At 54.9% G+C, this 11984-nt stretch overlaps 1 protein-coding gene across 2 annotated transcripts in view; it reads left to right on the plus strand.

Moving 5' to 3' along the window:
* LOC136312775 (cadherin-23-like) overlaps nt 1-11984 on the plus strand; it is a 355498-nt gene that overhangs the window by 325841 nt on the left and 17673 nt on the right. For both annotated transcript variants that reach the window (XM_066242625.1, XM_066242624.1), the window contains exons 22-27: nt 579-768; nt 1071-1216; nt 3872-4091; nt 6256-6408; nt 8528-8641; nt 11831-11979. In XM_066242625.1, the coding sequence (XP_066098722.1) occupies nt 579-768; nt 1071-1216; nt 3872-4091; nt 6256-6408; nt 8528-8641; nt 11831-11979 (972 nt within the window). The remainder of the gene's footprint in view (nt 1-578; nt 769-1070; nt 1217-3871; nt 4092-6255; nt 6409-8527; nt 8642-11830; nt 11980-11984) is intronic.

The following is an 11984-nucleotide window of genomic DNA, read 5'->3' on the forward strand; positions in this document are numbered from 1 at the left end:
ACCCTGAAGAACTCCATGGTCATGGACCTCCTGGGGCCCTGTCTACCCAAAGCCCACAAACATGTTCCCCAACAGGTCTGGAAAGGAAGGCCTCTAAGAAGTCTGGCCATGAGGGACCCAGAGCTACTCCCTAGCTAGGACACTGGGAGCCTTGCTGGGCCTCATCTGTGAAATGGGTTTAATTATAGGTATCCACCTCCTAAGACTGTTGACAAGGTTTGTGGCATTGACAAGAGGACCTGGCATTTATGAAATATTGGGAGCCTCCTATAAACTGGTGTCTGCTAGGTGCTGCTTTTAAGATCAGAAAACCAGGCTGCAGTGGGGAAAGGGTCTTGCCTGAGGTTGACACTGAGTAGGTAAAGAAGCCAAGGAGCCTAGGACTTCTGCTGCCGATTTGTCTTCTGACCCTTCTACCTGCCAACCCCCATGCTGGAGCCAGCGGGGAGCCCCCTGCCTGGTCTGAGTGGGGTGCCCAGAACTGGCGTATGAGCTCAGACAACCCAGGCGGGCAGCCTCGGTTCAGAAACACCGCCCTGGCCGGGCTCAGCAGAGGGTCAGTGCCTCCCTCCCGGCAGGTGGTGGCCGTGGACCCGGACCTGGGGGAGAACGGCACCCTGGTGTACAGCATCGACCCGCCCAACAAGTTCTACAGCCTCAACAGCAGCACCGGCAAGATCCGCACCACCCACGTCATGCTGGACAGGGAGAACCCCGACCCCCACGAGGCGGAGCTCATGCGCAAGATCATCGTCTCTGTCACGGACTGTATGTGCCCCCCACGGCGCCACACCCCCGGGCGGGGGCCCGACACCACCTTTGTCCTCGGGGGGTCCTGGCCTCCTTAGGAGGGCTGTGTCTTGATGATTAAGAATGGAATAACACCCACTTCCCAGTTGAGAACCCCCAGAACACCCTCAGGGAGTAGAGGTTGAGGGTGCAAGGCCCAGGCTGCTCCCTGGAGGGACTACAGGGATGGAGGGTCACTGAGCCTGCTCCTCTTCCCCACTCATCTTCTCCTTCGTCCTTTTTCTCCTGCACCCCTCTTGTCCCCTCCCTGGTCCCCCCAGGTGGAAGGCCCCCTCTGAGAGCTACCAGCAGTGCCACAGTGTTTGTGAACCTCTTGGACCTGAATGACAATGACCCCACCTTTCAAAACCTGCCATTTGTGGCTGAAGTACTTGAAGGCACCCCTGCGGGGGTCTCCGTCTACCAGGTGAGCATCTTTCCCTGACCTGAGGCCCTGCTCTCTGTCTCCATCCCTCCTGGCCAGCCAGCAAGTAAGCAGCAGGTGCTGAGTACTTCGCAGGGGGCAAGTCGGGGGAGACCAGCCTAGACCACAAGACAGGACACAATCTATGCCAGGCTTAGAGAGCCAATGTTCTGAGAGATGGTGATGATGGAAGGCTTCCTGGAGGAGGAGGGGCTAGAGCTGGGTCTTGAAGGACAGGTGGATTTGGAAAGGTGGAGGGAAAGCACCACAGAAGATGGATACAGGCAGAAACAGAGAGGGAAGCAAATAGAATTCTGGGAAGCCAAATCAAAGAGTTTCTCTGAGCCTGATTATAGAGGTTTGGACCGAAACAAACCCTCAATACCCCAAGGCTGTAGGTGGTTCTAGAATACAGAGCTCAGGTAAGTTTAGCACCTAAGCCCTTCCTCCATGGGACAGCCCCCTCTCCTGTGCTTTCCTGTAAACCCCAAGGCAGCCTCACACAGTAGGTGGGATTCTCTCCAATTTGCAAAACCTTAATTTGCCCAAATTCCTGTGGTCAAGAGGGGGAGGGCATAATGTTGAATCCAGCCCCTCTGCCTGCTGCTCTGTTACACTTCTGGTCAGGGAGGCCCTACGGTGCTGGTTTGGGGGAAATTATGCCTTTTTAGAAACTCTGGAAGACCTTTGCAATTAAGAGCATGAGATTTGGAGTCTGACCCAAATGGGTGTGGATCCCAACTCCACTGCCTATATGCTGGGTGACTCGGAGCAAATGACTTAATCTCTCTGGGCCTCAGTTTTCTCCCCTGTGAAATGGGGATCGTAATAGCCCTGTGTGGCTGTGCTGTAGGGATTCAGTCAGACCCAAGTGTAAAGCAACCTGGCAGTTAGACTGCAGGAAATGCATGGGAGCCGATGTGTTCACCCTGCGTCTATCGTGAGAATTTATACCTGAGAGACAGGGTCGGTGGCAAAGGTTGAGCCTGATCCTGTTCAACGTTATACAGGGTGTTTGACAAGAAGCCAGAGTGGTAACTTTGGCGATGCCCTACAGGCCCACTGTGCCTCAATTTCTTCATGTATAAAAGGAGATTAGTAGTATTCTTTTTTTTATTTAAAATTAAATTTAATGGGGTGACATTGATCAATATGAGCACATAGATTTCAGGTGAACATCTCTATAGCAGTTGAACCGTTAATTGTGTTGTGTGCCCATCACCCAAAGTCAAACCGTTCTCCATCACCCTTCTTTACTCCTGTCCTCCCAACCCCGCCCCTTGGATAACCACTTTCCGCTGTGTCCATGAGTCTCAGTTTTATATCCCACTTATGTGGGGTATATATTTGTCCCTCTTTACTCCCCTCCCTGCCATCCCCCCACCCTCCACCCCCAGTAACTACTTCACTTGTATCTGTGTCCATGAGTCTCAGATTCCAGGGAGCATTCAGTCTCTCCAGCAGAATATTCTCCCAAGCTCCAGCAGGGGGAGCCTCTGTCCAGAGAACAGCTGCCAATCCTCGAGGAGGAGCACTAAATAGGAGAGGTGGGGGTGAGAGAGCGAGTGAGCCCCTAGGCCTGGTTCTCCGGGGACTGACAGACAGCAGTGGGAGGAAATGCCCACCAGCACCACTTCTGAGTTCACAGAGGAACTGGCTCAGAATCATGAGAAGCTGGCTGAAGGAGATGGAGTGTTTAATTTGGAAACTGTCTTCAGATACAGGAAGAAGGTTCCTTGTGGTTCCTCGGGTTCCCTCTAAGACCTCGACCAATAATAGTTTCTGCTGGGAGTGCGGAAGAACCTTCTCCAGTGACGAGGGCTCTGTGCAGAAGATTAGAAATAGTGGGCTATGTGCAGAAGATTAGAAATAGTGGGCTCCCCATCCAGGAAAGCATTGGCTTGATGCAAAACTCTTATTTTAATTATTATTACACTTTTTTTTTTTCAAATGTCTTGAATCCTCTTCCATAAAATTTTCAACATACCTGGGAGGGTCTTCAGTCCGGACCTCTCTCACCAGGACTGGAGGTGCCGATGGGAAGGGGGCGGGGAGGGAGCTTGCCGACATGTGGCCTCAAGGTGCCTTTTTAAAAACAATCAAATCCTCAAGTAACTTTTAAAAATGGATCCTTAATATTTTATTTTTGTTGCTGTCTTACAAAGCAAAACAAAGCAGAAGAGGAACTCCAGTAACGGAGCGTTCTCTGTAGTTGAGCACCGTGTGATGGAGGGAGTCTGAGCGGGAAGGACTGCTCCCAGCCAGCGTCGTGCAGGCTGCAGGGTGGCCCCGGCTGCTGCAGCAAGGCTGACTCTGGAGGGCCCTGAGCCAGTGGGGGAAATCCGGGAGGGCTTCCTAACAAGGAAGACAGGGTTCTGAGGGGGACGTTGGGACCAAGGCTCTTGTTCTAAAACGTCCCTTCCCTACCCCACACACGGCCCCACTTGGTGCAGTTGGCACCTTTCACTCTGACTGCTGCCCCCTAGAGAACATCTGGCAGGGTGCACTGGGGACAGTGGCCTGGCCTGAGCCGAGGCAAGGAGGCAGGCTGGAGCCAAGCACAGGTCACTGGGAAGGAGGGAAATAGGGGACACTTCTCAGGGGAGAAGCGTCAGTCCTGGTGTGCCCACTCCTCACTCGGCCCTTCCTCTCCCTCAGGTGGTGGCCATCGACCTGGATGAGGGCCCGAACGGGCTGGTGTCCTACCGCATGCAGGTGGGCATGCCCCGCATGGACTTTCTCATCAACAGTAGCAGCGGCGTGGTGCTCACCACCACTGAGCTGGACCGAGAGCGCATCGCCGAGTACCAGCTGCGGGTGGTGGCCACCGACGCGGGCACGCCCACCAAGAGCTCCACCAGCACGCTCACCATCCGCGGTGAGAAGGGGGTCCCTGCTGCTGTGTGCTGAACACACGGGCAGGGTGGGGAGCCCACGCGTACTCCGTGGTCTGCTGTCCAAGTGGCCACAGGCCACCTTGCTAACGGGGCACCCACCTCGAACCATTCAACACAGTAGAGCCTCCCCTGTCAACACCAAGTCACAAATGCCAGCGAGCCTTCTCCCATCTGGCCACTGCCTTCAGTGCCCCAGAGCCCTTGGGCAGTAGCCTGGACCCACGGCCAAGGTCCCCTCTTTGACCCCAGCAACAGCAGAGACGGTTTGAGCAGGGGTAGGGTCCTCAGGGTCACAAACAGTCTGGGGTGGTGGCAGAGCCCTTTGTCTCCTGTGGAGGCCAGAGATGCAAAGAGAGCCTACCCTTCCCATGTGCCTAGAGTCTCAACAGAAGGGTGTCCCCCTGGGAGGAGGACAGCGGGATTCCCAGACTCCTGGAGAGTCCTCCTTCCCCAGGGACCTCTTCACAATTCGCATGGTCTACTCTACACCCTCTAGTGCAGGGGTCCCCAAACTTTTTATACAGGGGGCCAGTTCACTGACCCTCAGACTGTTGGAGGGCCAGACTATAAAAAAAAAACAACTGAACAAATCCCTTTGCACACTGCACATATCTTATTTTAAAGTAAAAAAAAAAAAACGGGAACAAATACAATATTTAAAATAAAGAACAAGTAAATTTAAATCAACAAACTGACCAGTATTTCAATGGGAACTATGGGCCTGCTTTTGGCTAATGAGCTGGTCAATGTCCGGTTCCGTATTTGTCACTGCTAGCCGTAACAAGTGATATGACGCGCTTCCGGAGCCATGAGGCGTGCGTCCCACGTCACCAGAAGTAGTACTGTACGTGAGCGACGCCGCGCTTTGCGGTGGTCTCACTGACCACCAATGGAAGACGTGCCCCTTCTGGAATGCGGCGGGGGCCGGATAAATGGCCTCAGGGGCCGCATGTGGCCTGCGGGCCGTAGTTTGGGGACCCCTGCTCTAGTGGGATGGGGCCAAGGAGGGCTCCTGTTTCTCATCCACTCTGGCTCAGTCTTTAATTCTCAGAACAAAACAGGAACATTGACATGAACTGTTGCCAAAAAGCCAGGAATGGCCACTGAGAAGTAAGTGTAGAGTGGAACTGCCTGCTATCTAGGACAGGCCAGGGCCCCTCCCGGCTCCTGCTTGCCTTTATGAGATGCGGGCGGCCAGCTCCGCACAGGCACAGACATTCACTGTCCTCGGCCACAGCCTGAGACGGTGAAGACTAGGGAGCCGAGCATTCTCTCTCCTGTTGGTCCAAGACCTGCCTTGCTGCTTCCTGGAGCCAGTTTGAGGACCCATTTCTGTGCCAGTGATTGACAGGGAGGATGTCCAGTCCTGTCAGAGAGGACCCCCAGAAGATTGATCCCCAAGACTAAACAGAAGCCATGTCACTAAATAAGCCTATCATTTTTCCTGGTGAGATCATGAAGAGTAGCCATTGTGGGGTGGGAGTCATTTCACGTGAAGGCCCTTCCACGCTCCATCTGCTAGAGGAATAATGGCCTGCATGTAGAGCTGCAAAAACTAATCTTTAAGGGAAAGTAGATTTTTTTGAGGAGAAAGGGTCCTCAAAGGAAATTACTTTGCCTGGGCCCTCATCACAAACTGGGACCAGCCTCCCTAAGACCACAACCCCACCATTCTCTTGCTGTGTGACTTTGAACAAGTCACTCAACTACTCTGAGCTGCCTCCTCCTCGTCTGTACAGTGTGTTTAATAATGGCTGCCTCATGAGGATGTTATAAGGAACATGTCTGGTCCTGTGTACGAAGCATGTAGTATGGGCTTGGAATGTGGGAGGAGCTGAGGAATGGTGACTGCTACCATCAATCACTGTTGTCATCAGGCAAACACTGGAAAGAGGTTCTAGGGTGTTCTCCCTTAGACAGCGTGAGCAGCAACAAGCCACTAGGGGGACAGGGGCCATGGGAAGGTATGGGGTTTGGTCAGCTCTGTCCTGGCCCCAGCCAGCATGGGGACCCTCGGCTCACAGCTGGGAAGTAGTGACTCCCAGGAAATCTGTTGGCTACTGGTCTGTGGTGTGTGCCACTCCTCTGGAGCGAGTGGTTGCTAAGGAAGCCAGACCTAGCCCTGTGTGCTGGCTCTTCCTGCAGTGCTGGACGTGAATGACGAGACACCCACCTTCTTCCCGGTCGTGTACAATGTCTCCGTGTCTGAGGATGTGCCGCGGGATTTCCGTGTGGTCTGGCTGAACTGCACCGACAACGATGTGGGCCTCAACGCTGAGCTCAGCTACTTCATCACAGGTGTGGCCCTGCCTCCAGCCCTTCCAGATATGCAGCCTGCCTGGGTGGGTCCAGGGGAGGGGGAAGAGGTCTAAGTTGGCCATCAGGATCTAGCCCCTGCTAGAGCCCCCTGAGGATTTGCTCCTGGCTTTTCCCTGGGGCTTTGGAGCCGGTCTCTCTGGTCTGGCTCCCCAGGAGCCTCCCAGATTGGGTAGGGGTGAGGGGACTAACCAAGGGTCAGTCCTGAGGGAGATGGAGCCAGTGACTACTGGGAGGAGCCCTGCCCCCCTCCGCCCCATGTTAGGTGACGAAGCAGACTAGAAGAATGTGGCATTGTCCGTCCCCGGGGACCCTCCACTTATGAAGAGAATTCCCATCTGTTTAGAGGCAGGTGGTTTAGATCTCTCTAAATGAAATAGTTTTAGCTCAAAATGTCGAAAAGCTACCACCTGAAAAGTTAAGCAGAAATATTATAAAGCCATGTCCAGGCTCAACAGGTGAAAGGGAGCCATGATCGATTAGTGATGTCTGCCACAACAGTCAGCATGGGAGATGGTGACAAACATGCCACGTGTTAGTCATTCCTGGATTAGAGCAGTGTCCCAGCATTCTGCAGTCTGTGGTACTCCTGAGAGGTGCTGGGATGTGTGGGGGTGGGGGATAGTTCCTTCACAGTCCTGAGCCCTCCTTTGGTCACTTACTGGCTCTGTCTCCCCTGTGTCCATGGCCAGCCTGCAGCCACATCACACACATGTTCATGTGCACATGTGTGCATGCACACACCTGCAGTGCACATACCAGCAGCCCTGACACCTCTCCCCTGGACCAAGGAATCCCAGGCTCCCAGCCTATCTACATCTTGCTGCAGCCAAGGAGACCCCCCAGCCCCCAGCCTCTGCTTTTCAGGCGCTTTCCCTCCACTCCCTCCATGAAGGGGTCCAGCACCGCTGGGCCAGCTCCTCCTAGTCTGGTCCTCAAGACTGCCCTGGGAAAGGCTTAGTTATCGAGACTCCCACATGGCACCAGCACTACTTGTGTCTTAGCTCCTCCCCCAACCCCTGGGAGCCAAACTGTGTCCCTTACAGATGGTGCTTCAGACACTGGGAGCAGATACTGGAGGCTGGAGAGCAGGGGCCTCTCCCCAAGGGCAAACCGGGTCAGTCTATGGCAGCATCCCCCAACAGTGGTCGGCAAACTCAGTCAACAGAGCCAAATAGCAACAGTACAACAATTGAAATTTCTTTTGAGAGCCAAATTTTTTAAACTTAAACTATATAGGTAGGTACACTGTTATTAACTTAATCAGGGTACTCCTAAGCTGGCCTTTGCTGAAAACGTCCTCAATCTGATTGAGCCGCATGTGGCTCACGAGCCGTGGTTTGCCGACCACTGCCCCAGGATGAGTTCCCAAGACCCTGAGGTGGCCAGTTCCTGCTCACTGGAGAGCCCTCCCAGCCCTGGGATTATGAGAACTTAATTTTGCAGACTCTGTGGGGAGCTGTGCAGACCCAGGTAGTCCAAATCCAGTGCAGTGGCGCCCTCTGCTGCCCAGAGTACCACACTGCCCGCCAACTAGCAGGGGAAGGGTCTCCACTCGGTTCTGATGAAGTCCTTTCTTGGTTCCGGTCTACTTCAGGAAGGTGACCCTCATACTTCCCACCTGTCTTACTCTATGGAACCTCTGGGAGTGCCCACTCAGAACCTGAGATAAGGGATCTGGAGAATGCTCAGCCAATCCCAAAGACCGCAGCCACATAAAAGCCCCAGCCCGGGTTAACTGCTCAGACATTCTATAGAACACGCAGGTAACAGAACAGTGAAGGACACAGGCTGGGGAGCAGACTGCTGTGTTGGAGTCCTACGCCCCAAATAGATGACTGTAACCCAGAGACAACCTCACTAAAGGACCGTTTTCCTTGTCTGTGAAATGGTCCACAGCAGGTGCTCAATGAGTGTTAGATAGACCCTTATGGTTTCAGACGTTCAGCACCCCCACCCGAGCCCACACAGGCCAGCCCTCGCCGGAGGCCCTGGCTCAGGCAGGGCTGAGAGGGCAGCGAGGCCTCTCGTTCCTGGACCAGCGCTAGAGTGTGCAGGAGCCCCACTTCCTGACCAGAGCGGCGATCTCTTCTGCCCACAGGTGGAAACGTGGACGGAAAGTTCAGCGTTGGCTACCGTGACGCGGTTGTGAGAACAGTAGTGGGCCTGGACCGGGAGACTACGGCCGCGTACACGCTCGTCCTGGAGGCCATTGGTAGGCACGCCCCTCCCTGCAGACCAGTACACGGTTGCTTTGGGCAGAGTTCACACGAGGCCTCCCAGGAGCCAGCTGGGCCTGAACCCAGGACCCAGGCCTTGAGCCAAAGGCTCTGCCCTGATGCCAGTGGAGAAAGGGTGCCCAGACACCCAGCACATTACTGAATACATTCCAGGCCTGAGGCTCAGTGCCCAGTGCCATATGCATGCCACTAAGATGGTATGGTAGGAGTTCCATGGGAGCCAAATGAAAGGCCAACATGGAGACAGATCCCTGCAGAATCGAACAAAACAAAGCAGAAAGGGAGAAGGGATGACCCAAGAGTAGCGTACAAAGGTGGTGGAAACATGGTAGAGGCATGGGGGCGACCAAAGAAGGCTTCTTGGAGGAAGTGGTATCAGAGAACGCCTTTGGATCAGTTAGGACTCTTTGGTTGCAAATTTTAAAATAATAAGCTGATTAGGATTACGGGCTCACAGGACCAGTTTGCTAGGAGATAGCTGGAGCGTCAGGTATGACGACTTGGGGCTCGGGGTTGCCACCCGGCCGCAGTCTCGCCGTGGGCTGACTCCGCCTCCTGTGCGTTGTGTCTGCAGCCCAGCTTTCCTCCTCTTGGGTTCAAGTGTAGCAGCAGGAAGATAGCACTTGTCTCTTTCCTGGTCTCCCCAGCTGACGCCTAGGATGAGCTCTGATTAGTTCCTGATTAGTTCCATCTGCCCACTGCCCGTATCTGAACCCCTGGTCATGGTCAAGGACAGTGAGATGTGCCAGTGGCTCAGGCCTAAATCACAGGCCTATCCCTGGAGCTGGGGGGGCAGTCAGACCCACCTTGAGCCGCAGCCCTCAGAGTCAGGAAATGGTGGGTTCTTGAAGCTAACTTCAGGGCATAGACTTACCTGCTCTGAGGGCCAAGTGAGGTTTTATTTATTTATTTTTTTTAATTTATTCATTTTAGAGAGGAGAGAGAGAGGGAGAGAGAGAGACAGGCAGACAGAGAGAGAGAGAAGAGAAAGAGACAGGGGGGAGGAGCTGGAAGCATCAACTCCCATATGTGCCTTGACCAGGCAAGCCCAGGGTTTCGAACCGGCGACCCCAGCATTTCCAGGTCGACGCTTTATCCACTGCGCCACCACAGGTCAGGCCAAGTGAGGTTTTAGTATGAGAAGCAGGGAGGGCGTTTCAGGCAGAGGAAGCAGCCCACACAGGGACCTGCAGGTGGGAGAGAGCTGTGTGCACACACATGCATCCCTCTGCTGCTCCGTAGAGTGGGGTAATATAATATGGCGGCCTAAATGTCGGCTTGGAAGATTGGTCTTTGGTTTCCAGGCAGCAGGAGCCCTTGAGGGCTCTGGATAGAAAGAAGTGTGTGATGAGACCTTTGCCCCCGGATGGCCCTGGTCCTCCCAGAAGCTCCCAGTTCAGTGTTGGCAGAGAGTCTGGGTGGAAAGGGAATGAGCTCTCTGTGCCTCACTCTTTCCAGCCCGCAGTCCCACCCCAGCCCGCCCACAGGTGGGCGTGCACGCGCGCACACACACACACACACACACACACACACACACACCTCTCTGCCCTGCTCTCCCCCCATCCTGGGGCAGCCACACCACCCTCTGGAGACCCGTCATCCCCACTGAAACCAGGCTTCATGACAAGCACTGGCTTTTCCTGAACCTGCCAGTTCACACTGTACCCGGTGGGACCAGTAAGCAGGACCCCCAGGGCGGCGAGAGGCTTGTCCTGGGGAGGAGCTTCCCAGGACAAGATGACTCAGGACAGGCGACTACTCCACCCTAGCGTGTGGTCAGTTGGCCTGGGGAAGAAGGGACAGAGTCATGACTGGACCACAGCCAACTCTAGCTGCCTGGACTCCTCTCTGGGGTGACTGGATTCCTCTCTGGGGTACCTGGACTCCTCTCTGGGGTGCCTGGACTCCTCTCTGGGGTGCCTGGACTCCTCTCTAGGGTACCTGGACTCCTCTCTGGGGTGCCTGGACTCCTCTCTGGGGTGCCTGGACTCCTCTCTGGGGTGACTGGACTCCTCTCTGGGGTGCCTGGACTCCTCTCTGGGGTGACTGTACTTGCCTGAGCATGCAGTGCCTTCCTCCAGGGAGGATGACCCAGCAGCTGCCCCTGGCGCTGAGCCGCCGCCCCAGCCCCGGGAGGGTCCTGCAGGGGGCAGAGGAGGCAGAGCCCTGGCAGCCTGAGGCTTAGAGGTCACTCAGGGCCCACATCCCTGAGTGTAGGGGGCCCACAGGCCAAATCCATCCCATCGTGTCTGTTTGACCATCTCATGTTTTATAATGAATGACAGTTGTGAACATTTAAAATCAGATTTTATTTAAAAGCTCATGTTCAGTTTCTCTTGAAGACTGAGACCTAGTGTCACTGAGCCCCATTCTGCCTGCCCATTGTAGGCTGGAGCAGAGGACAGCAGCCCCTTGAGGTGGGCCCGTGCACTGGGCACCCAGAGACCTTGCCCGCCTGGCCCTGAGAGCGGTGGGTTTGTGATCTCACACCTGAGTCGGTTTCCTAGGCCCGTGGAAACGAATTACCACACAGGTGGTAGCGTAAAGAACTGGAGCTCTGGAGGCCAGCCGTGAAGGGAAGGGAAATGAAGGTGTCTGCAGGGCCGCACTCCCTGTGAAGGCTCGGGGAGACCCTTCCTCAGCTCTTCTGGTTTCTGGTGGCCTTACGTGGTTTTGGCTTGTGGCCACAGGACTCCAATCTCTACCTCCGACTTAATGCGGCCTTTCTCTGTCAAACCTCCTCTGCCTTTCTCTTATAAGGGCCCCTGTCATGGGACTTATGGCTCACCCAGATTTTCCAGGATATGTCACCTCAAGATCCTTAACTGCATCTTCAGAGACATTTTTCTCCCCCAATAAGCTTATGCTGACAAATTCGCAGGGATTTGACATGGGTCTGTCTTTTGGGGTCCACCATTCAATTCTCCTCGTGCCTCAGCTTCCTCCTCTGTAAAACGGGGACAGTAATAATAGCACCTGCATCACCGGCTGCTTTAGAGAGAGCTAGACTAGTCCCTGGGATGCATTCGGTGTTGTTAGTGTCACTCCTCATTCGGAAAGGAAAATGCCGCCCTGCAAAGGCCACAGCAGCGGGGCTGAGCCGGGCACACGCCTGGGAAGCCTGCCCTCGGCCGCTGACAGGGCCCCCTCCACCACCTCCACAGACAACGGCCCCGTAGGCAAGCGACGCACCGGCACCGCCACCGTGTTCGTCACTGTCCTGGATGTGAATGACAACCGGCCCATCTTTCTGCAAAGCAGTTACGAGGCCAGTGTCCCCGAGGACATCCCCGAGGGCCACAGCATCGTGCAGGTAGG

Source organism: Saccopteryx bilineata, chromosome 9 (genome assembly GCF_036850765.1).
Source record: "Saccopteryx bilineata isolate mSacBil1 chromosome 9, mSacBil1_pri_phased_curated, whole genome shotgun sequence".
NCBI lineage: Eukaryota > Metazoa > Chordata > Mammalia > Chiroptera > Emballonuridae > Saccopteryx > Saccopteryx bilineata.